The sequence below is a fragment of the Aspergillus piperis genome (assembly GCF_003184755.1).
Source record: "Aspergillus piperis CBS 112811 unplaced genomic scaffold BO85scaffold_16, whole genome shotgun sequence".
In the NCBI taxonomy this organism is placed as follows: domain Eukaryota; kingdom Fungi; phylum Ascomycota; class Eurotiomycetes; order Eurotiales; family Aspergillaceae; genus Aspergillus; species Aspergillus piperis.
The window spans coordinates 765,771-787,361 of record NW_020291606.1 but is presented as its reverse complement, the minus strand read 5'-3'; the positions used below and the strand labels follow the sequence as shown (position 1 = coordinate 787,361).

General features: G+C 49.2%; 5 protein-coding genes across 5 annotated transcripts; 3 read left to right on the top strand and 2 right to left on the bottom strand.

Moving 5' to 3' along the window:
* Nucleotides 1-247: 247 nt before the first annotated feature.
* BO85DRAFT_377016 (OPT family oligopeptide transporter) lies at nt 248-2,978 on the bottom strand (the record flags this gene model as incomplete). The annotated part of the gene is made up of 8 exons (XM_025656247.1): nt 248-583; nt 659-948; nt 1,008-1,185; nt 1,238-1,501; nt 1,550-1,831; nt 1,881-1,997; nt 2,049-2,609; nt 2,673-2,978. 8 exons carry the CDS (start codon nt 2,976-2,978, stop codon nt 248-250), a joined length of 2,334 nt encoding a protein of 777 aa, XP_025513333.1.
* A 1,586-nt stretch (nt 2,979-4,564) lies between these two features.
* Nucleotides 4,565-9,570, bottom strand: BO85DRAFT_470689 (ATP-binding cassette transporter; the record flags this gene model as incomplete). The annotated part of the gene is made up of 11 exons (XM_025662419.1): nt 4,565-5,246; nt 5,345-5,969; nt 6,078-6,193; nt 6,251-6,322; nt 6,397-6,520; nt 6,584-6,922; nt 6,983-7,879; nt 7,930-8,163; nt 8,223-8,502; nt 8,555-9,310; nt 9,364-9,570. 11 exons carry the CDS (start codon nt 9,568-9,570, stop codon nt 4,565-4,567), a joined length of 4,332 nt encoding a protein of 1,443 aa, XP_025513332.1.
* A 4,008-nt stretch (nt 9,571-13,578) lies between these two features.
* Nucleotides 13,579-14,825, top strand: BO85DRAFT_440758 (oxidase ustYa family protein; the record flags this gene model as incomplete). Its single annotated transcript, XM_025658785.1, has 6 exons — nt 13,579-13,834; nt 13,913-14,044; nt 14,111-14,323; nt 14,390-14,468; nt 14,530-14,657; nt 14,710-14,825. The coding sequence occupies 6 exons, from the start codon at nt 13,579-13,581 to the stop codon at nt 14,823-14,825; spliced, it is 924 nt and encodes a 307-aa protein (XP_025513331.1).
* Nucleotides 14,826-15,521: 696 nt separating this feature from the next.
* On the top strand, nt 15,522-16,563 carry BO85DRAFT_522243 (uncharacterized protein). The gene has a single exon (XM_025665250.1). It carries the CDS (start codon nt 15,562-15,564, stop codon nt 16,327-16,329), a length of 768 nt encoding a protein of 255 aa, XP_025513330.1. The 5' UTR covers nt 15,522-15,561; the 3' UTR covers nt 16,330-16,563.
* A 3,491-nt stretch (nt 16,564-20,054) lies between these two features.
* On the top strand, nt 20,055-21,497 carry BO85DRAFT_426068 (uncharacterized protein). Its single transcript, XM_025658103.1, has 2 exons — nt 20,055-20,499; nt 20,551-21,497. Exons 1-2 carry the CDS (start codon nt 20,355-20,357, stop codon nt 21,423-21,425), a joined length of 1,020 nt encoding a protein of 339 aa, XP_025513329.1. The 5' UTR covers nt 20,055-20,354; the 3' UTR covers nt 21,426-21,497.
* Nucleotides 21,498-21,591: the final 94 nt, after the last annotated feature.

Genomic DNA, 21,591 nt, shown 5'->3' with positions numbered 1-21,591 from the left:
TTTCAACCTCCACAAGAACTAACATCTTCTACTTACTAATCGAGGAAATGATGCTACTTCCGATCAACTAACCTCAACCACACATATAACTACATTCATTCATCAACACCCCCTATTGAGATTATTTACTACATACAAAAGACAGAGTAGAGTATGAACATCCACACCTTCCCCCTCCCCTCCACCTCCCCATCCCACCCCATCCAACAACTTCTTCCTCCGGAAAAAAAAAAAAGAAAAAGGCATCCTAAGTAACAGGACACCAATCATAATTCCCATTCGAATTATTCCCCCACCAAGAGGGAAAATCATGCGCGACACCCGCAGCGCCAAACACTGCAAACGAAAGAATAAACACGATGGTCAAACTAGCGCCATCAAACGCACCCGTAATCAAATACGAGTAATCCTTGAAAATCCTCGGATGATAGTTCCGCAGATAATACTGCACGAAGAGGCCTGAGAGGACCCAGCTGAAGAGCACGCATGTCTGTGATTGGTTGTAGGGGATGTAGCCGGCGTATTGGATGAATTGCGGCATGTTGACTTCCGAGACGTCGAAGTTGCGGATTTTGGGGACAAACTGTATACATTTCATAGATAGATGGGTTAGTTGGGCTGGGTGGTAAGATGGGGGTAATGGGGGGAATGGGCATACGTAGTAGAAGAGACGGTGGGCGACGACAGCTGCGGCGCCGATGGCTAGACCGATGGGAACCATGGCGTAGGGAGTGCCGGAGCGGTAGAGGTAGGAGGCCAGGGCCCAGGAGGCGGCGTTGGTGTTGTAGGATTGCATGGTGGCGCCGCTCCAGGAGGAGTTGCCGTTGCCGTTGGAAAGGAGGGCTTTGTTGCCGGTCACGATGGAGATCATGATGGCGTAGTTGATGAAGCCGCCCAGGATGGTGCCGTAGATTTGGGTGAGGAACATGACTCGTGGGGGAATTTTTACTATTGGAATGGGTTAGACTTGTGCTAGGAATATGGGGGTTCGTGAGATGGCTGCTTACGGTATTCGCCCATCTTCAGGTCGTTGGATAGGTTCACTGCGTTTTGGATCACGTTGTGGGACCACGCTGCAAAGTACATGTTTCCAACGGGGCGTCCGGGAAGCATCAGTCCTGCTAACATCTTCGAGAGATTGTTGGTCGCGATTCCGTTTCCGTAGCGAGAGTAGAGGATGGTACTCTGCAAATACCGTTGTTAGTGGGAGTAGGATGTCGGTTATGGGGGTACTTACGAAAGGCGAGATGATAATTCCGACGATCAATGAGACAATGTACGCCCAGGCGGGGAGGGTAATATTCTCCTTGAGAACCACCACCAGTCCGAGAACAAAGCTGATGACAAGCACCGCAACGTACCACCACCACGGGGTTTCCTTGTAATGCTTGGCCATGTGCTCGTGGTGGCGATCGTCGTAGCGACCTTGTTTGGCGCTCTGGTATGCCCGCTTGATATCGCCGCCCCAGAAGATGATACAGTGCATGATGAGGGCTCCGATCTAGAGGAGGTTAGCTGGATAGCTTGCACATATCTCTGGTGTACTTACAGCAGCGTTGGCCATGAACATAGCATATGCAAAAGTTCCAGTTAGTCTGGGTACACCGTATTTAGCCAAGGCAGATTTGTCGAGCACTCCGTCAGGGAAGACGCTGGAGACCGGATACGAAGTACCGTTCGCCATGAGAAGCTGCGTGGACATGAATGGAAGGGATTGGGCGTTCCAGCCGTTTCCGTAGTATATGGCTACCATGACGATGAAGCAGAAGGCGATGCCAATGTCCTGGTGAAGCTGGAGCTTGAGAGGAAGGGAGGTTTGGAAGGAGGTGATCTGCGGCAAGTCAGCCTTGAGAATTTGTTAATAAAATTATCATCCGTACATATTGCCAGTCGAAGCTGAGAGAGAATAAACCCATTCCTTCATTATTGGTGGCTCCACCGAAAACATTGGTGAGTACAGCGCCCTTTTTGCCGGTTGCTTTCTGGGAAGCTAGACACTAGAGCCATGTTAGTACCCCCCACACCCAAGGGTGGAATGAACAACGTACCGGAATAGAAACGGAGTTGAGCCACGGGAATATGTATGCAGGAATAATTTCATACAACGACATGCCAGTAAAGGCATACCAGAAGTACCGGAGCGGCTTGGAGTTCTTGACCTGCTGCCAATGCAACCCTTGAAGGGTCTTGACCGTAGGAAGAGTACTCCAGTAGACCGCCTCAACGTGCCAGACGGCAATGGGTCGCATAATGCCACAAAGACCATAACCGAACAGACCGATCGAAACGGTACTGAAGATGACAGTGATGGCACTAAAGGGCATATTGTAGAAGAGGTTCTGCGCCGCAAACACCTGCGAGGATGCAGAGGCATTGGAAGCAGATGTAGCTGTGATAGCGCAAATAGCGTGCTCCTTCAGAGTCCACGGTCCAGGATTCACAAACTTTATCCACCGAATATGCCATGGAAGCTTTCCCTGACCACCCTTCTCCCTCCAACGCGCTTCAAACTTATCACCCCGGGGGAGGAACCTGGCCCAGGCATTGCCGACAAAGTAAGCGATCAGAACGATGAAAGTTCCTTGAATGGTGACGGCAGTAGGCTTAAACTGTGGACAGGTGTCAGCAAGGAGTCAACACATCTGCACAACGGCTAAGGTGTCTTGTGCTACCATGTAGATTTGGTTCATGACCGCCTGGAAGCACGCCAGACCGGAGGCGAGAATGATACTCCGAAATGTCAAGGCAGGGTCGAAGTCATCCCTGAGTGGCAGCAGGTGAGCGGCAGCGTCTGCACCAGTGATGATAATGGCGTCTTCGCTTTCGCGGTCCTCTTCGCCGCTCAGCTCATCACCGGTGATCCTGTGGTCTTCTTTGCCAGCGAGCACCGTGACAGCGGACTTCTCATCGACAGCATCTGGGTGGGGGATTGAGACGCCGTCACCCTCTCGGGCTGCACCGGTCGTTATTGCAGACATGTTGGCAGGGGGCTCACTTTTCCAGAGGCACGGGGAGGAGAAATCATTGCCACAAGGTGGTCCCTAGGGGTCTTTTTATATTCTCGCCCCGATAAGGGTGAATTGCCATGGGAGCCATGCCACGAGTGAATTGATGATACCACAAACCACGGCGATTAGCCATCTTGCTGAAAAGGGACTGGGAGGCGGCCCTGCGACAGGGCTAGGGGAATCTAGTGGGAGGTCGTTGGATGCACAACGCTCCGGCCTCTGCGCCGGTGGATTCGTTTCTTCTCGAACGCCTCCGAACCCTCCAATTGACGTTCGTTCCCCTCACCTAGCGAAGGACCGAGTTTAGATAACCGACCTGCTAGTCCACCCTCCTTCGGGTCACCATTGGTGCAGGAATGAACCGAAAGCATGTAATTCTACCGGGAAATCACCTGGCTCTCCGGGTTACATCCGAATGAACTGTAGCGCGTGTTGTAAAATCTTTGAAGGGCTGCTGGAGATGCCATCGCGTGTGCTGCTGACGCCATTCCGTAGCGGCAATTTCGCCCCAAGCAATATGTGGCACTTTTTGATTTTCGAGGGGTGCAGGGGTTTCTGGTACCTGGTACATCAATTACTACCCTGATTTCCCTCACTTTAGTAGATTCCTGCATATATTAGGGGGCCCGGTAGAACATTTGATAAGGCTTAGGGCGTGACAGGCGCATCCAGATACGCAGAGGGGATGATAGGCCTCCCCTTTAGAGGAAGTTCGATGCTGGGCGCGATAAGAGAAAACAGAGAGCCAAGGGAGTCCGTTCAGGCGTCGGAACTCCTACGGAGCTCCTGCAGCACACCTCAGCTCGCCATCCATGCATTCAACGAAGTGGTACGCCCCCGCGCTAGTGGCGACACCAGTGCGACCCAGGTCCCTGCTCTTCTCTCTCGCGGAGGATTGGTGCAACCCTTTGTCCTGTTCAAGGAAATGGACGAAGGCACTCGAGCCAGGATTCATCGTGTGCTGGCCAATTTCAATCCCTGAAATAATCTGGAATTGGTCAGGTGTGTTGTATCAGACCACCATTGACCCATTTGTCCATCAGGATAGGGTCTTGCGCCATTCGATAGTCCCCTCTCGAGGAGAATATCCATCCAGTGAGAAGCGATCCATTGAGCATCACACAGGGTTACTTCCGACCGAAACCTGGCCGTTCCGATGGAGACCCTAATTGCTGTGTCCCACGTGGTCGCTACTTCCTACAGTGCTGCTTTTGTCAAAGATTTTCACTCCCCACCTTGGCTGTCCACCTGGTGTCTGTCCTGGCTGCTTCGGCTAATCCGACTTTGAGATAGAGCAAGCCAATCATGTTTCCCATACATAGAAATAGGCATAAGATGCCAAGCCAGATAGCACCGAGGGACGATCCTATCGATAGCCAATGCCTGCGGCAATCTGCCTGCCGATAAACACTTCCCCAACCGTTATCGCCAACACGAACAAAGTTCCAACCCGCACTTCTTGGCTGGATAAGACCCCAGACAGCGGCGACACATTTGCCAAGGTTTGTTATCGGTCCAATAAAAACTATCACATGAAATAATAACATAACCCAAAACTATGCTCTCTCCCAGGCTCGGTATAGCTCCCGGAAATTGCAATCCCGTCCCAGCAATGCCTGCGGCGCGTCGCATTCAAGCATCTCCCCATCCTGGAGGAACGCTACCCGATCGAACCGATCAATGTGAGCGAAGCGATGAATGACAGCAATCACGGTTTGGTGGCGAAAATTCTGCTCGATAATTTCTTGCATAAATGCTTCTGTCTCTCGGTCGACGCTACTAGTGGCCTCGTCGAGGATGAGGATGGGCCGCGGGACCACAAGCGCCCGGGCGAGCGCAAGCAATTGCCTTTCGCCCACTGACCAGGTTGAGATGCTGGACATGTCCATGTCTAGCCCCCCGTCGGTACTGATTCGTCTCCACAGATCTACCTTCTGGAGCCCAGAAGTGATGCGTTCATCCGTGGCCATTCCAAACGGATCCAGATTGAAGCGAACAGTGCCGGGGAGCAGAAACGGGTCTTGCGGGATAACATTGATAGCAGAGTGAATAGCTTGTCTCTCGAGCTCCGATATGTCGCAGCCACCGATCGATATTTTTCCGGATTGGATCTCGCTCATACGAAGAAGCGACATTATTATAGATGACTTCCCACTACCTGATGCTCCGCAGATGGCTACCTTTTCACCATGGCGAATAGTGAGCGACAGATTCTTCAGGACCGGCGGGCTGGCTTGACTATGGGTATGGATTATTAGCTTGGTGTGGAGAGCAGGGAGACACCGGCGATTGGGCTGAGCGCAGAGATTGCGTGGCTAAAGAAACGGAAAGCTTACCTGTATCCTGCTGTTACATTATCGAATGCGATTGTAAACTGAGAGTGACCCGATACTCCCGGAACTACGCTCCTCATGAGGCCATGGTTTGCCTCGCGAGGAGTGTCTTGCACAAATCGTTGAACTCGCGAAACTGCCCCGATGGTCGTCTCAAGACTAGTCCAGGACCGGAGAGTGCTCGAAATAGTGCTGTTGAAGGTTAGGATCAAGCTGAGAGCAACACCGACCGCCGCACCGTTATATTGGTCGGCCAAAGAGGTTGTCATCGCAACGATAATCACTGCCAAAGCCGCAACAATCAAGCCCATTACAAGGGTCAGCCATTGCTGTATGCAGTACAACATATAAAAAGGTCTTTGTGATTTATCGAGGAGCATGTGCAGTTTCTCCTGGAACCAGGGATTCATGCCGAAAGCACGGAGGGTGGTGACCCCATGAACTGCTTCCGTGAAATGCGTATACAGGGGAGCCTTGGCTTCCAAATCCAGCAGCCGTACCTGCCGAGAAGTGCGAAGGTAATATCTCTGGAGTATCACTAGGCTGACCAGAAGCGCTGGCACTGCAACTGCGAGGTACTTGCTGACGATGCAGAGGATGACCAATTTGACCACGCAGCTTGCGAATCCTATAATGGCTGGCGTTAGCATCTTGAACCCGGTCACCCCCAAACCCCACTTCCTCGATCGCTGAATAGGATGGTATCCAAGGAAGCAAAAACGGGCACGGGTATTACCTGTCAAGTACATAGATGCTACCAAAGGAAGCATCATGTCAATCAACTCCATATCTTGACTAAACCTATTAGTCAAGGCGCCTATTTCTGTGTCCTGGAAGAACCTCAACGGTGCACTATCACGGATGATTAGCGTAAACGTGTAGAAGTATGGGGAGAATCTTCAGGCGTACCTCAGCGTCGCAGTGAGAAGGTCTGTATGGAGATTCAACGCAGTATTGTTGATTATATTTATAATCAGAAGCCTGTGAAGATCATGGGCACAAGTTAGTTATTTAGTAGTCGGCAAAATACTCGCGAATAATAGAAAATTACATACCACAATCCACCCACATTGCCTACGAGTTGTATCACGAAGAGCGCCGCATACACTCCCAAATACATACCCGCGTCTTTGTTGGGACTCCTTTCGTTGGCCTCCACCCACCACTGGATCCATAGAGCTAAGGAAGACCGGGAATCAGTTGGGAAATAGAAAGATAGAACTACAGATAATTTGGACGTACTTGTGAAGTCTCCACTGACTGCTTCCACAACAATGAAAGCCAGACAGGTTGCAAACGGAATGAATCCAGCACTCCTAAAATAGTATTTGTACACAGACCAAGTTCCTTCGCGTCGCAGAGGGCTCGGAGAGTCTGGAGGTGAAGGATTCGCAGCGGTATTGCTCAGCTCATCACCCTCTTGCGTCGCGGATGCCGCGTGGTCTGCAGTTCCGACGGTGCTCACTGGGGACTCGGTGCTTGCGGGCTTGCTGAGCTGCATCACATTCTCAAACGACCCAGTCTGCACGATTCTACCTTCTTCAAGAACGACAATATCGTCCGCATATTGGAATAAATGTTCTATCCAACAATCAGCATATCACAGCTTTTGCGTTCGAAAAGGCCGGCCCCGCAACTTACCTGTATGAGTGGCTAGAAGGACTGTCATCCCAGGTCTGCGAAAGTATCCATTCGGGCCGAAAAGACGCGTAGAAATAACCCTGATGTTGTTCGAGTCAAGTCCACTGAAGACATCATCCAGGACGACCAGCCTTCTCCTCGAGTAGATAGCACGGCACAATGCAACCCGCTGCTTTTGGCCGCCACTAAGTGAAAGGCCATTGGTCCCTGCACGATACAGATCACCACCCGGCATATCTGACAGGTCTTCTTTGAGGCCGCAAGCCCATATGGCAAACTCATACCATTTCGGATCAAATGGTGAACCGAATGTAATGTTCTGGCGCACTGTATCATTTATGATGAAGGGGGCTTGGGAACAATACGCCATTTGATGATCTTCAACCCGCACATCCCCAGATTTGATCACTGTTTCACCCAAGAGACTACAGAGCAAGGTGGACTTTCCGGAGCCTACTGGTCCAATTAGCATGGTAACTCCCGATCCGACACGCAAAGTTATGTCATGAAGCTTATTTTCGCCAGCCTTTGACCACCCAACACTAGCTCGCTCGAAAGAGACAGGCGTAGCACTGTACTCTGACTTTGGTTGAAATGATCGCAGCTCCACATCCCGATCATTATCTGTGAGTGAGAGCACAGGGGATGATGCTGTATGCGTGACAAGCCCAGCGGGCTCTTTTTCGCAGTATTCTTCAATGCGAAGATAACACGACATGGCTTGACGCACAGAAGGCACAGCCTGGACAAAGGTGATGAGTGGACTGGTAACGAGGGAGATCAACGAAAGAGACGTAAAGGCCTGACTGGAAAGTAATGTCTTATCGTGCTTTACCACCGCGATGATGGTGTAGACAGCGAAGGTTGCAAAAGGAGCGAATTCAGTGGGCACGTTAGCTGTGGAAGATCAGTTTTAGTAACATTAGTCGGAGGCCTTCTTTCCGCACATATAACAATTTCCCAGATGAGCAGCTTCCGGAACCGCTCAGAGATTTTGAGCTCAATCTTTCGTAGCTCGGATGTGGTGCTCAATAGGACCTGAGAAAGTCCGAGCATCTTGATGGACTTGATGTCGCGTAGCATGGTGGACGTCGCTGCCACTCGGGTCTGGACGCGCTCAATCCATTCCTTTTGAGCCTGTCCTGATCGGGCAGATATTGGCCCTATAGCCAGCACCGAGCCTATACAGAATTAGTCAAGATCTGTCGTAAATTGAGTCATACAAATGCGTTGCTGTAACCTATTGCAATGACGGCAGGAACTACGCAGGCGACTAGAAGCTGCCGTTCTAGCAACCAGATAGCGATACCGACTTCTAGGACCGAAGCCCACGTTTCGTGGATTGTCTTCTGACTCTGTACAATCCTCTCTACATCGGTACCCATAAGAGTAATGGCTGCGGAGTCCTTGATATCGCTGGCCTTGAGACGAGAAGTTTGAGTATAAACCATAGAGATCAAGCCGGAGCGCACTTTGGTGTTGAACCGATTTGTTTGGCGCCAGTAGACTGCCGTAGATAGCTAAAGGGTACGTTAGTCTCAGGTGTGTCAATTATCATCATGGATCACCCACGACCCAGCCTAAGTAGACCAAGACATATGCACCAACAATGGCTTGGCCACGTCTCTTCCTATCTGGGTCGGACCCATCGTTCTGTATGTAGGCAATAGTCGTGGTAATGAGAAATGGTTGACAGAAGTTGAATGCAGAGAGACAGAGACGAGGCCCGATTGCTGACAGGAAAGTATTCCTATAGGCGGAGAAGGTAGAACAAAGTAATCGATGTTTGCCACTATTGATTTTCCAGGCCTTCTCCAATTCTTCTCCGGTGAGTTGTGTCTGTTGGTCGGCGTCCATTTCCGGAATGTCATCAGTACCCAGCACCTTTGAGTATCCGGTTTGAAGAACCGGGAGCACCCAAATGAAAAAGCTTTGACCCCAAAATCCCAGAATGCCTTCCCCTTTCGTTTTCTGGTAGAGTGGGCGCAAGAACCGATTCTTATGCATGGACTCCGCGATTAGTACTGCGATGTTGAAAACAAAGATTGTTGTCCACAATGCCCGACAAGGCTCACTGGCGGTAGATATCTGCCATAAGGAACGTAGTTGTGGCAATACAAGAAGTAGTTGCACGGAGTAGTATATAACCAAGAGGTCAGATGGTTTAACAGAGCGCTGATCTTCGAGGTAAGAAAGCATGATAGCCCCGCCTGTCGCGATGATATTCACGATGCCGGAGGCAAGTCCTACGCTGGTGTGCAACTCAGGATCTTCAACTCTTAAGGCTGTGTAGAGTATATGCAGAATGCACAGCACAGCCAATAGAGTCTAATCTATCAGCTCAGTCGATCAACACATGTTATGGTCCAAGCTTGGCCTACCAATTTCACAAGGATCAGTCGGAAAGAATCCAACTTGACGGGCGAAGTGCGAAGCATATACAGTCGTTGTGGAGTCAGAACCAGAAATAGTGCAGCTGGGAGTAGCCCAAAAAAGGCATCTTCAAAAAGCAAAGTGAAATCGAATGGGCGACACTCTGGGTTGACGCGGGGCCCGAATACATTGTCACTGTTTGGTGGGCATGCCATGGCAAGGAACACAAGTACAATTGTGGAAAAGAGCAAGAAGGCCAGAGGAGTATGGGATGTGTACCCACCCCACACGGTGCTATAAGTACTACATCCGTAGGTTGCTGGGCCAAAAGAGTGAACTAAAGGAGTCAGTAATGCTTATCGGCGCAAGTTTCTCACATATTAATTACTAGCGGTAGACATGAGCTAATCCTGGCTACTAGTTAAGCCACAAAAAGCTTGCTAATCATGCCTAGCATGACGACTAACCTGCATGACACCTCTTGTTCGCTGCAATCACATGCTGGATAATCCAAAGCCCGAGTACACGGTTTCTAATTCGTATCAGTATGAGTTGGGCTCCTACTACTAGTGATTGGACCTGCACCTGCACCTTGTGCTAACAGGCATGTAGACTGGCGACTAACGGGCAATCACACGGCCAAACCGGCTTACGAGTCCGCCGGTATCCACTAGTAAGATAGCACATAAATTCTTATCATCAGCGAAACTACTCCATGCTGCTACCCATATTAGCCGGAGCTATAATTTTAGCAACTCTCAAGCATTGCCAAGGTTGAGCCACCCGCTTCTATAGTGGGGTGAATGTTATATCTCCCTTCCAACATTATTGATAGAGCAACTTCGGGCGGGCGCGACATCTCACGTGCAAATGCACGAACCAGAGAACGAAATCGAGCTGGAGAGAATTATGGGAGAGAAAGGGCGCTAAGCAGGACCTTAGACTATAAGAGAGCTCAATCTAACCCACTCCTTTCTCCTGTCTAGCGCAGTTATACCTGATCATCGATTTGCATATACCAGGCGTCCATAGCAGGCGTTCAATAATCGTAGAGACGATGCGATTTGAACCGGCTTTGGAGCTTAATACCCAATGTTTTCCATCCACAACGAGTCGGAGACACTCGGGACGTGCACGTTGCAGACACTGAGCCGCTGGATAGTGCCCTGGAGGGGCCACGTATAGTGTCCAACCCAAGGCTTTCCAGGAGGTTGGTACTGTACATCCTTTCTGCGTCTACATGACTTAATATTGTAGTACCTGCGGCCATGTATAAGAGGCCCCTAAGCGAAGATCCACGTGGGGGCTCGTTTCCGCGCAGTGAGTAGCACCTCTATTAGAATCCGAAATAGTGTTAGAGCCCATCAGGAATTGACTTAGCATCAGGCACCTTATCTGTGACTATAATGAAAATTGCAAAGGGGAGTTCGAACAGATTACGTTGGGTGATAGTGCAACTGCCAAACAATTTTCTGATAACTTGCTACCTCAAGGAGGCGGTGGACGGTGATTGTTTACCCAGAGCGCTATGATCTTACAGACACAAGAAATCTTATAGTAAGAGAAGTGCTAAGCAGATATAATAAGGTAATTTAGATAGTATAGTGAGCTTATGAAAAGGGCAGGTTTCATGTCTATGTAGTCATCATTCTGGAAATTTAACCGCAGCGAAGCCGCTTGACAAAACTGGCCCACAGTCCTAGAGCCGGAGAAAAATGCAACTAGATAAAAGAAATAAAACAAACAAAAAACAAACAAGCAGGTCAGGTAAGTATGACGGCTGCCATGCTGTAAAGATTCAGGTCCCTGGAATGCCTATGCCTATGTTTCAAAGTAACTAGAGAGTAGGTAGACATGACCTGACGTGTCTCTTCACAGCTTTGCTTTATATCGTTTAACGGACTTCAAGCTGTCAGAAGGGATAAAGCAACTTCCACTTGCAATTCAATAATAGTAAATGTACTAAAGTCTAAACATATCTAGCGAAAATGGAGGCCTGAAAAAGAACAACTGATCCTAGCTCTATATCCCACTTGAGTGCGTAACAGAGGAAAACAGAAAGTTCATGAGATATGCAGTTTTAGCTTCAATCCGAAATTCTATCTTCAGCCAATCCAGTCCGAAACCTTCGTTTAGACCTGTTCAATCTCAGCAAGGACCTAAGTCCATTCCTTGCCCCCAGGAGAGTGCTCCTCTCATCCTGCAAGAGGCTTGATCTATTCGTCGCTCGGAGAGCGCTTCTCGGCTTCAGCCAAAACCTTGGTCCAGGGTTCGTCTGAATCACGTGCGACCTGCGAAGAGGCGTCTACTGTTTTGTGAGCGATAGGTCATAGAGTATCCAATGGAGTCACTTACGACTGGCGGGCAAACAGTTGGCACCGATAGCCAAGAGAGCTGCCGCAATGAAGATGCTCTTAATTTGCATTTTGATGGTAGAGAAAGAAGTATGATTTAAGACAAGTCTCTGGTTTCGGAGATCAAGAGAGAATCGACGGAAAAAGTCTTGGACTGATGACAGTAAGAGAAAGCTACTTTGCTTGGGTGATAATAATACAATAAGAGAGATATTGGCTCCATATTTATACTTCCCAAATGGCAAGGCCCTGCGTGTTGTCTAAATTCCGTTTATCCGAGATTGCCTATCTTCCTTCATCTCGACTGTGGAAATTGATAATCGGGAGTCCTCTAAGAGCACACCATATGCTTCCTCCGGTTGTAATGCATATGCAGGTTCTACAATTACTCTATCTCTTGAGACAATCCGCGTAAAAGAGGTCGTCACCATGCATTATCAGTAGGAGAAGTGACAGCGGATTCCTGGTCATATTAGAACTAGAACGGTCTAGGTCTTCATGTATCCGTGTTCTCAGCAATTTCGCCGACGGTGTTTTATTTTGATAAGACCAGCGACACAAGCAATTGGTCCAACATCAGCAAAATTTGAGACTAGCTTTGAAACTATCTCAAGACTGATACCGGATCTAGGACTCATCATTGCAACTGTTTTCAGAAACGCCACCGAGCCCGCCAGAGTCCGAGTACTAACAAGGTTCCTTCCATCGTTACGATTCTGGACATTTACATGCTCTATAGGCCAAAGTACGCACCACGCACAATGTATGAAAGCAACAGCCGGTAGACCTGATCATGTAGCTAGACAGTCGTGTTTGACACTACTACTAATGCTCATACATGGTGAGTATATCCTCCAACCGTAACGCGATGATTATAAAACCGGGTATATCTATATGCAGTTGCGCCGCCCATACCAGTTTTTTTCTATCATAATATGTGACCGATTAGAGTGTAATATTTCTAGTGCCACGGCTCTGTATAGATAAAGAAAACTTTCACGTCGTTTTTATGGACTGGTGGCTCCATTTACCTGCATAGGACATCTGCTCTCTATCACATTGCCAGTTGTTTCTTTATGGAGACAAGCCCGGGAAAAGGGAAGCACTACGGAGTATCCCTCCCAAATACGGCCCATGATGCGATTTGCGAACCAGCTACGAAGTACGATATTGCCATAGTCTCAGGTTAGCCATAATTGGAGGGATACTAGGCGGCAGCCGGCGCAGTAGTCTCTAAAACATTAGTTCCAAAGCGGAGGGGTCACGGACATTTAGCCTGAAAAGCCGTGAGGGGGTTGGCAACAGACTTGACCAATCAGTGAACATGAATCATAAGCAGCATAGTGCACATTCGCGCTTGTGACATGGGATATCGTGCTTGACTCCTAAGATGATGCCTGGGCCCATGTCATACCCGTCTCAAGCACCGACGGAGCTCCGGGGGACCGGCTACGTAGATCCCTGAACACTAACTGCGCCCGTTGGTTTGATACGAGTAGTTGTCAGTGACCTATGAGTGGATTGCACTAGAACAGAACTATCTGAGCCTGCGTACTGGGTACCGATAGTATTTGACCTAAAAGAATCACAAAGTGGATCCACCACACAGACCACGATCAACCTCCTCCCTTTCGACGGGTCGCGGCGGATGAACCTGAAGATCATTAGTCCTTATCTCTCCATGGGCCTATCCTTGATACGTCTTCTGGACAGCAGGTGGTCCGGGCAGCGTCTTTTCGAATAATGCAATGACAGCCACTTTCAGTCACTCCTGGGCATAAACCCTCTCCGATTCTGGCACTACAACTGGGTAGTTTATCCTTTGCCTATTTTGTATTGCTCAAGCCCAGTCACCAGAAGAACTGCAAAATGGGGATGTTTACTCGTGTTGACCAGCCACCTGAGGACGATGAGAATAAGTCCTATACGAATGAGACAGCTGAAGAGGAGGGACTATTGAGCGCGCCTGGACCAAGTACACGATTGCTCTCGAGAAGCTCTTGGCTTAAAGAGCACTCGATTAAAATCCACCTCTCCCTACTTTTCTTGAATGCCCTTATGCTCATCGCTTACACTTTTCCGGGGTCTAAGCCGACATACATCGCATATCCGGACATCGCAACCAGTCAGTATATCCCTCTATAACTCAATTTAAATATTATCCAGCTCATAACCCATGAAGGCCCCTTGAAAAGTGCCGTAGAATATGAACCGCGGCGCTTCGAAACCCTGGCCATATACCGACATGACGGGTCACTGAATCCACACAAAACCAATGCCTATAACGGGCCGCCGCGACCGGAGCTAGAAGAAGCCTGGGATAAACTCATGAATAGTAGGTGGTATAATCAATTCTACACTTAAGTTCCAAGAAAGCAACCACTGAGGTATAAAGTAATAGATACCAATATCCGAGTCACTCGAGATCAATTAGGAGAGGAATTCGCCGCTCAGGACAGCATAGTTGAGCTTAGTGACGGCAGCGGATATTATGTGACTGTATCCGCGTATCATGGGCTTCACTGTGTCCAAAGGCTCCATCATTACATCTATGCCGACCACTATTACCCGGGACTTAGTGAGTTCGAGGCTTTCATGTTGCGACGACATACGGGTAAGTGGTGACGGAGAGTGCCTACTGAAGCCCACGATGAAAACACAATCTTGACTGGAAATTCAGAGCATTGCCTGGACTGGCTAAGACAGTACGTCCAGTGTCACCCAGACCTCTCACTCATTCCAAGTCATTGGATGACAGAGTAAGTTTATTCAGATCCCGATGGCACTTCAAACAAGTTAAAGCTAATACACGATCCCCAGTGGCCCCGGTCCTGTTGCGCCAGATGACGGTCACCGTCAATGTGTTATCTGGGAGAACATCGAGAAATGGATGGCTGAACATTCTTTTGATCCCCATGAGCCCGGGATACTGGTTCACCCAATATTCGGTATGTCGGATACATAATCAAACATTACTGGGTGCTAATACTAGATTAACAGGTAATCCATACACCGAGAATGGGACAAGTCATAACATTGGAGCGGTAGAGCTGGGGAGTGGGGGTTTACTACACAAAGGGGGGCAGCACACCAAGAGGGGTGGCGATGGCAACTAGTAGAGGGTGCACTAGGGTTGGGGCTACCTTAGCTTTAGTTTTAGGAGGGAATTAGCTCCTATAGTCCAGCGGTCGACCTTCCCGAAGAACACATTATTCTTCGACCCTGTAATAAGGAGCTGGTTATCAAAATGCATTCGATAACAGTGTATTTTTGGCGAGTTACTGGATTGGTTAAGCGCTGGAACTAATTTGTCTTCCGGTCTGCGCCGGCCTATGCACTGAAGGGTACAAACGGCTTCTACGCCATACAGATAAGGCGACACGTGCTGTACAGCAAATAAGCCAAAGCCATCAATGGAACTGTGCACCGGTGCTTTGTCTCCCATTATTGTCTCATGGGTGCCCACATCCACTCGTATGAAGTCACAATACACTATAGTTGGCGTAGTTTTAAGACTTTACCGGTATTTTACAGTATGACAGATGTCTGTCAATCAGAACCGTAGCTATCAAAGTCATGCATGCCCCCCCCTGGCTCGCATTATCGGATTCACACTTATCAGCTCACACTTGCTGCCTACTCACAGACATGGGCTATTGAGCCACCCCTCTTGTCCCATCTACCGGGTTTCTCTTTCTCTCTCCCGACCCATCTGAATTGCATATTTCTGCTGCTCTCAAACGAGTCGATCCGTCACGACCCCCTGTCCTCTCACCTCCTCCATCGTATACCAATCCTACACCACGCACTTGTTTAAATTTAAGGTCCACAAGCTTCAGTAGACAAATCATCATGGAATCACCTAGCACCCCCTTCCTGCCCAAAAACAAGGAAGCTAAATCTCCAACAGAAGAAGGCTATTCCTATCAGGAGCACACACTCAATTCCAAACCAACGCCCAGGCATCGACAACCCATATATCTCACCACATTCCATGTATTAATATACCTGCTTGCGACATGGGGATTTGTTTCACTCATCTCCTTCATCATACTTCCATTTCCATCGCCTCAAGCAACCATTCCCGACGTTTATCGCCCTGAAACCCTGCCTCCCGACCTACCCATCTGCGATTGCGGGTCTACAATCAAGGAGGCCGTTCATCGCAACTGTACATACGACTCCCTCGCCACAGCCTGGCTCCCACCCCACTGCCATGACGCCGAGTTAACTGCCCGCTTCGATCGTTCCGGGCCCGGGCCCAATGGCGAATGGAGCTACTACCTCGATGAATACGGCACTGTGCCCATCACCAACGATGAGATCGCACAATTGGCGGAAACAGGAGGCTCCTTCTGGTCAACACGGGAATGGCACATCGCGCATTGCGTCTTCTATTGGCAGAAGTATCGTCGGATGGGGAAGACCGGGGTGGTTATGGAGGAGAGGTTCGGGAGTTTGAGTCATGTGGAGCATTGCTCCAGACTTATCATGAGTCCGGTGCCGGATTATTTCTTCTTGCTTTCGGTTCCCGTGGTGCTGAATTCGAGTGTAGGGGTTCAGCAGATGCCGTCGAGATTGTCTAGGCCTGGTGGTGGTGATGGTGGTCATAACGCATGATCTATTATTGCATGATGGCGTACTTATATGTGGAGAGAGGAATGTTCGACGTATTAGAACACATCATGCTGAAGCAAATGTCCAATGTATTCACGCAGCAGCCTACCATTTCAAGGGAAACTGTGAGACTGTACTGCAAACAGCCATATCATCTGCAATTCATACATTAAGGAGCTAGTCTACGTCTGTCGACATGAAATGGACGTCTGCAGGCAATCTAGCCTCCAAACGTGCAACCCTTGTCTTAATTTATAACACACCATCCCCAGACTCCCCAGCTCATGGTGATGGATAGGTACAGTATTTGTGTGTGTGTGTGTGTGTGTGTGTGTGTGTGGATGTAACTTAGGTATTCTTTGAAAATCCGCGAGATGAAGGGGTCACAGTTAAGTATATACCGCTGGCACTCCATCGGGTTGTCAGATCTGTTCGAGAAAGCGAAACTAAACATGTGGGTGGGATCCGTTCGCGGTCGGCATTTGGCCAGAGGGATGCAGACCTTTTGGATGAAGGCAACGAGGTTTACGAAACTGTCGAATGGTATGTCTTTCTTTGGGTTCTATTTACACATTTTGGAGTTTAGTCCAGGACAATAGCGAGTTTTTAGTGTTCGAAATCTCGATACATGACTTGTTGAGCATCCATGTGTTGATGATATCAGAAAGGTGGAATTAGCACTAGCTTGCCACCCATCCATCTTTCATACCTACGATCGAGGATAGACATCGTTCTCACCCATAACATGCATCCCAATCATAGTGTTCGAAAGACAAGCTCAGCTTCTAGGCCAGGGGAGAATCCGCCGGTAGTTCCAAAGTGAGAATAGGGCTGTCACAAGGAATGTATCGTTCCACTGGCACCCACTCTTTCGCCCCCCAGTCGTACTCATCACAGAACCGCTCCAAATCATGATCCGCAGGATGCAAGAACTCCCTATAGGCTTGACACTTGAAACAGAGCCAGAAATTATCACATACCTGGCACTTCATATTGAAACCGACGACGGGCAGAAAGCAACCGCCACAGAAGAAACTGCCCTTGAAATCAGTGCCAGGTAGCAGTTGATTCACTTCGAGATCATCCGGCACCAGGCGTTCTTTGACGTCCTGATCAGTGTCGTGATATATCGCGACTTCCACTGGCGTCCACTCCGTATCCCTTGCTTTACCTTTAGCGGCGAGATCGTAACCTAGTTCTATCAGATACTCTATCATAGGAACCATATCTTTCCTCGTATCAGTCAAAGGAGAGACACATCTTGCCGCCCAATGCAACGGCGTCCATCCATCTTTATCAACCAAACCCAGATATGTGTCCTGGTAATCAGGATGCTGTTTGTGGCCCTCCAGGGCCTCCTCCACCAGCTCCACGACTCCACTAATCACGGCGTAGTGCAATGCCGTGCGACCCATCGAGTCTCGGGCCACGAGGGCGTTGCTACTGGGGCTTAATGCGTGGTAGTGCTCTAGCCCCCGATAACATACGAGATGAGCAGGAGTCCTCTCAACCGAGTCCTTGCAGTCGGCATCAGCTCCTTCCGCCAAGAGAAGTTTTATGACCTCTGGCGCGCTACTCAAACACGCCTTATGCAAGGGGGATCGCAAGTTCCCGCCCCCATCGTTGACACGGACCCCATTATGAATCAAATATCGGATAACCTCCAGGGTCTCGTTCAACTTGGAGCCATCGACTTCTTCACGGCCGCAGGCCGCCTGCAACGGGGTCTCGCCACCCCCCGGTGCCGCAAAATTGACATCCGCCCCAGCCTCGGCCAGGATGCGCACCATGTTCAGGCTCCCGTAACGACATGCAATATGGAAAACTGTGCCTTCTCCCACGACTTTATTCAGTTGTCCGATCAAAAATGACGCCAGATATTCGGTGACGAGCTCATTGTTAGCCCGCACGGCGACCCAGATCGCGCACTCCCCTTTTTTGTTGGCGTCTTTGGGATTGGCGCCACAACGGATTAGATGCTTGACAGTGGCCACTTTGGTTTTCTGGTTGATGAAGTGCAAGACACCTATCCCCGAGCTACATTTCCGGTCTAGCTTCGGCTGGTACTCCAGGATCAATGGTACGGCGCCTTCACAGTTATGCTTCATGGCCCATTCGAGCAGAGTATAAGGGTCCTGGCACTCGCGGTTGATGTCCACACCGGCCTTCAACAGCAGGGCGACGATCTCGGTGTAGCCGTGGTAGATTGCTATCGACAACGGTTGCTCTCGTCCTCCTCGGTACAGGTCCGGCTTAGGAGTGTTGGCCAGGAGGACTCGGACCACCTCAACATGGTTACCTTTGCATGCGAAGTAGAGAGGATATCCACCTGAACATTGTATGTCCACGTCAGCCCCTCGTGAGAGAAGGAGTCGGGTGATTTCCAGGTGTCCAAGCCGTGTAGCAACGTGGAGAGGTGCCTCGTCGTAAGCATACTTCTTCAGGTTGACATCAGCTTCAGATTCCACCAAGGAGCGGACGATTCCAATGTGGCCCAGCTCTGTAGCAGTAGTCAGGGGTGTCATGCGGGTGTACAGGTCCAACTGGTTAACATCAGCTTTGAATTCGAGTAGGAGCTTCACCATCTCTAGGTTGCCCTTGTCCGTCGCGTAGTGAAGGGGCGAGGTCTCCCATGTTTCACCGTCCAATTCGGGGCTTGGATTTGCCCCTGCTTCGAGCACGAGCCTAGCAATTTCAATCTGATTGTATCGCACGGCATATCCGAGGGCCTTCGTGGCGTCAGATACTGGGAACCTCTCATGATCTGCCAGGATTATCTGCACGCACTCCTTGTGCCCTTCGCGAACGGCAGCCAAAAGTGTTTTGGTCCCTTTTTTGCAACGGCGACAGAGCTCTCTCTTTAACTCGGACATGTTCATTTTGACTGAGGGTGGCTATCCTGACCGAGGGATCTCTTAGTGCGCAGGGGTATGGGTATGTAAGAGAACACTTGAAACAAAAGCAAGTATTTGGTTATGCTAGCCACAACCGAACAACACAAAGGTATTGTCTCCTAGATATAGGCAATGCTAACCTCAATGGGAGAACTTCCGGTGCTGCATAGGTATGACGAAGACGACTCTGAGCACCAATATTTCACACAGACCCTTGTTCGACGAAATTCTGAGGTCATATAGGCCACTGTACAGCACAAAGTTTAAGATGATGAATCTTTGACCACTGCATTTCGCGTAAAGGTGATTTGAGCTCTGCTATGTATATTATAGACAGACCAAAACTCAACACCACACGCGCAGAAGACAGAAGAAGTTGTGGTGCTCTGGACTCTGCCACAAATTTCGATCATGAATACATCAGAAGGGAAGTGGTATGGAGTAGCTTTTTCCCCTTTATATAAGTCCTGGGAAGGGGATTGAAGAATTCACTGCTGGATCTTTACTATTTTCCATCTATATCTTGGACCCATTTCAACTATGATCGTGGGTAGAAACAGGGTCAATGATTGGCATTTGAGCATACTATGAAGAAATGACACATCTTCTCACACGTAATGATAACAGGTTGAGGTGATTCACCTCTTCCAATGCGATGAGGTATTTAAACGTGTATCAGCTCATAGATCGGAACGTCATCTCCCAATAATGCATATTTAGCAAGTCAAGATATACCATCTATATTCGGTAAGCAAGCTCCCAGGGACAGGTATATAAACCTAGTGTCTAACCTCGAACTTGCCTGCATCCTGGGCGTGTATATGTTAGCCAAGCCTTCCATCAAGATTCTATCCCCAATACTGAGTATTTCATTCGGCAAACCCTGAGTGGGTCCGTGATAGAATGGTTCAAAATGCTAGCGGTCAGCATTTAGCGCCACTGCCCCCCCCAAAACGGCCAGTGGGCCCGGAGTTACGAAAGTTAATGTGCTAAAGTCCGATTTAAACCTCAACCTTGTAGCCACTGGATGGAACTTGAGCAAGCAAGAATCTGTTAGCGGTCAGCAATCTACATTCACTCATTTTTCTGGAGTCTACTATTCCTGATCACGGAGCCATAATTTGATCGTTTAATATGAGGGCCCGCGACGCTTCCCCGCAGTCAGCAAATCCGCATGTCATCTATGTCGCTGAAAAACTCCCCGATGATGACTGGTACGGTGTATCGGATGCGAAGGAACGTAGGAGGCGCCAGAATCGGTTGAATCAGAGAGTCTGTCGTAAGCCACCGTCATGATTGGTTCTGAGGACACTCGCTGATGTTCGACCAGGCTATAAGGCAAGACTCGCGCAAGCTCGTTCTATTTCTTCGAACGGACAATGCGACCCCGTCATAACACCTCAAAAGCCCTTGAATATAGAGTCAACTGGCGAGCCCCAAAGTACACAACCTCATCTGGGACAAGATGTAGAACCCGAACTCACAACCCTCACCCGCTTCTACACAGGCCATAATGGCAGCGAAGATAGCAAAGCAACAACAACCACCCGGAACACAACATCCATTCAAGCTAAAATTGATGCATTATGCGCTAAGATGCCTAGCACAGACAAAGTGAACATCCTACTAGAACAAATCGCCAAGTTCCACTCCAGTTACCAGTTGAACTGCCCACAAGCAGACCATCTCCTCTCACTCACGAGGATGAATGTGCATCGCGCCTTCGTCGCAAACATGGCTACTCTCGGCATTACATGGGAGTGGATGAAAGATGACTCGATATCTCCCTTCTCACTTGGGAGGCCTGGGCATGATGACCTTGTTGCTACGACTCTACCAGATAGTCTACGGCCCACGGAGCTTCAGCGCCTAAGTCCTCACCACACTTGGATTGACTTGTTTCCGTGTCCTATCATGAGAAATAATCTGATTCGGGAAGGTGATGACTGGGATGATGAGGAGTTGTGTACGGATATCATGGGGTTCTGGGATGGGACTTCCACTGGACCCTTTGGGTTGATTATCTGGGGAGAGCCTTCTGATCCTAGAAGCTGGGAGATTACGGAAGGGTTCTTGAAGAAATGGGGCCGGTTGGTACATGGGTGTGTGGATTTGATGTGGTCGACGAATCATTGGCGAGCGAAGAGAGGAGAGAGGCCGTTGTTTTCGATGACCAAGGTGTATCGTCAACTGGGTCAGACATAGCTGCAGACTCATTCTAGGAGACAGTAAATGAGGAACAATGGATCAAAGAAAACGCATTTATTCATTGCTTTATTATGGTTCATGACACTTGGTATAGCGTTCGCTAAGGTCCCGACTGCCACAAAATTATTCCAGGGTAATCATTATATATTGTAGAGAAGAGCTC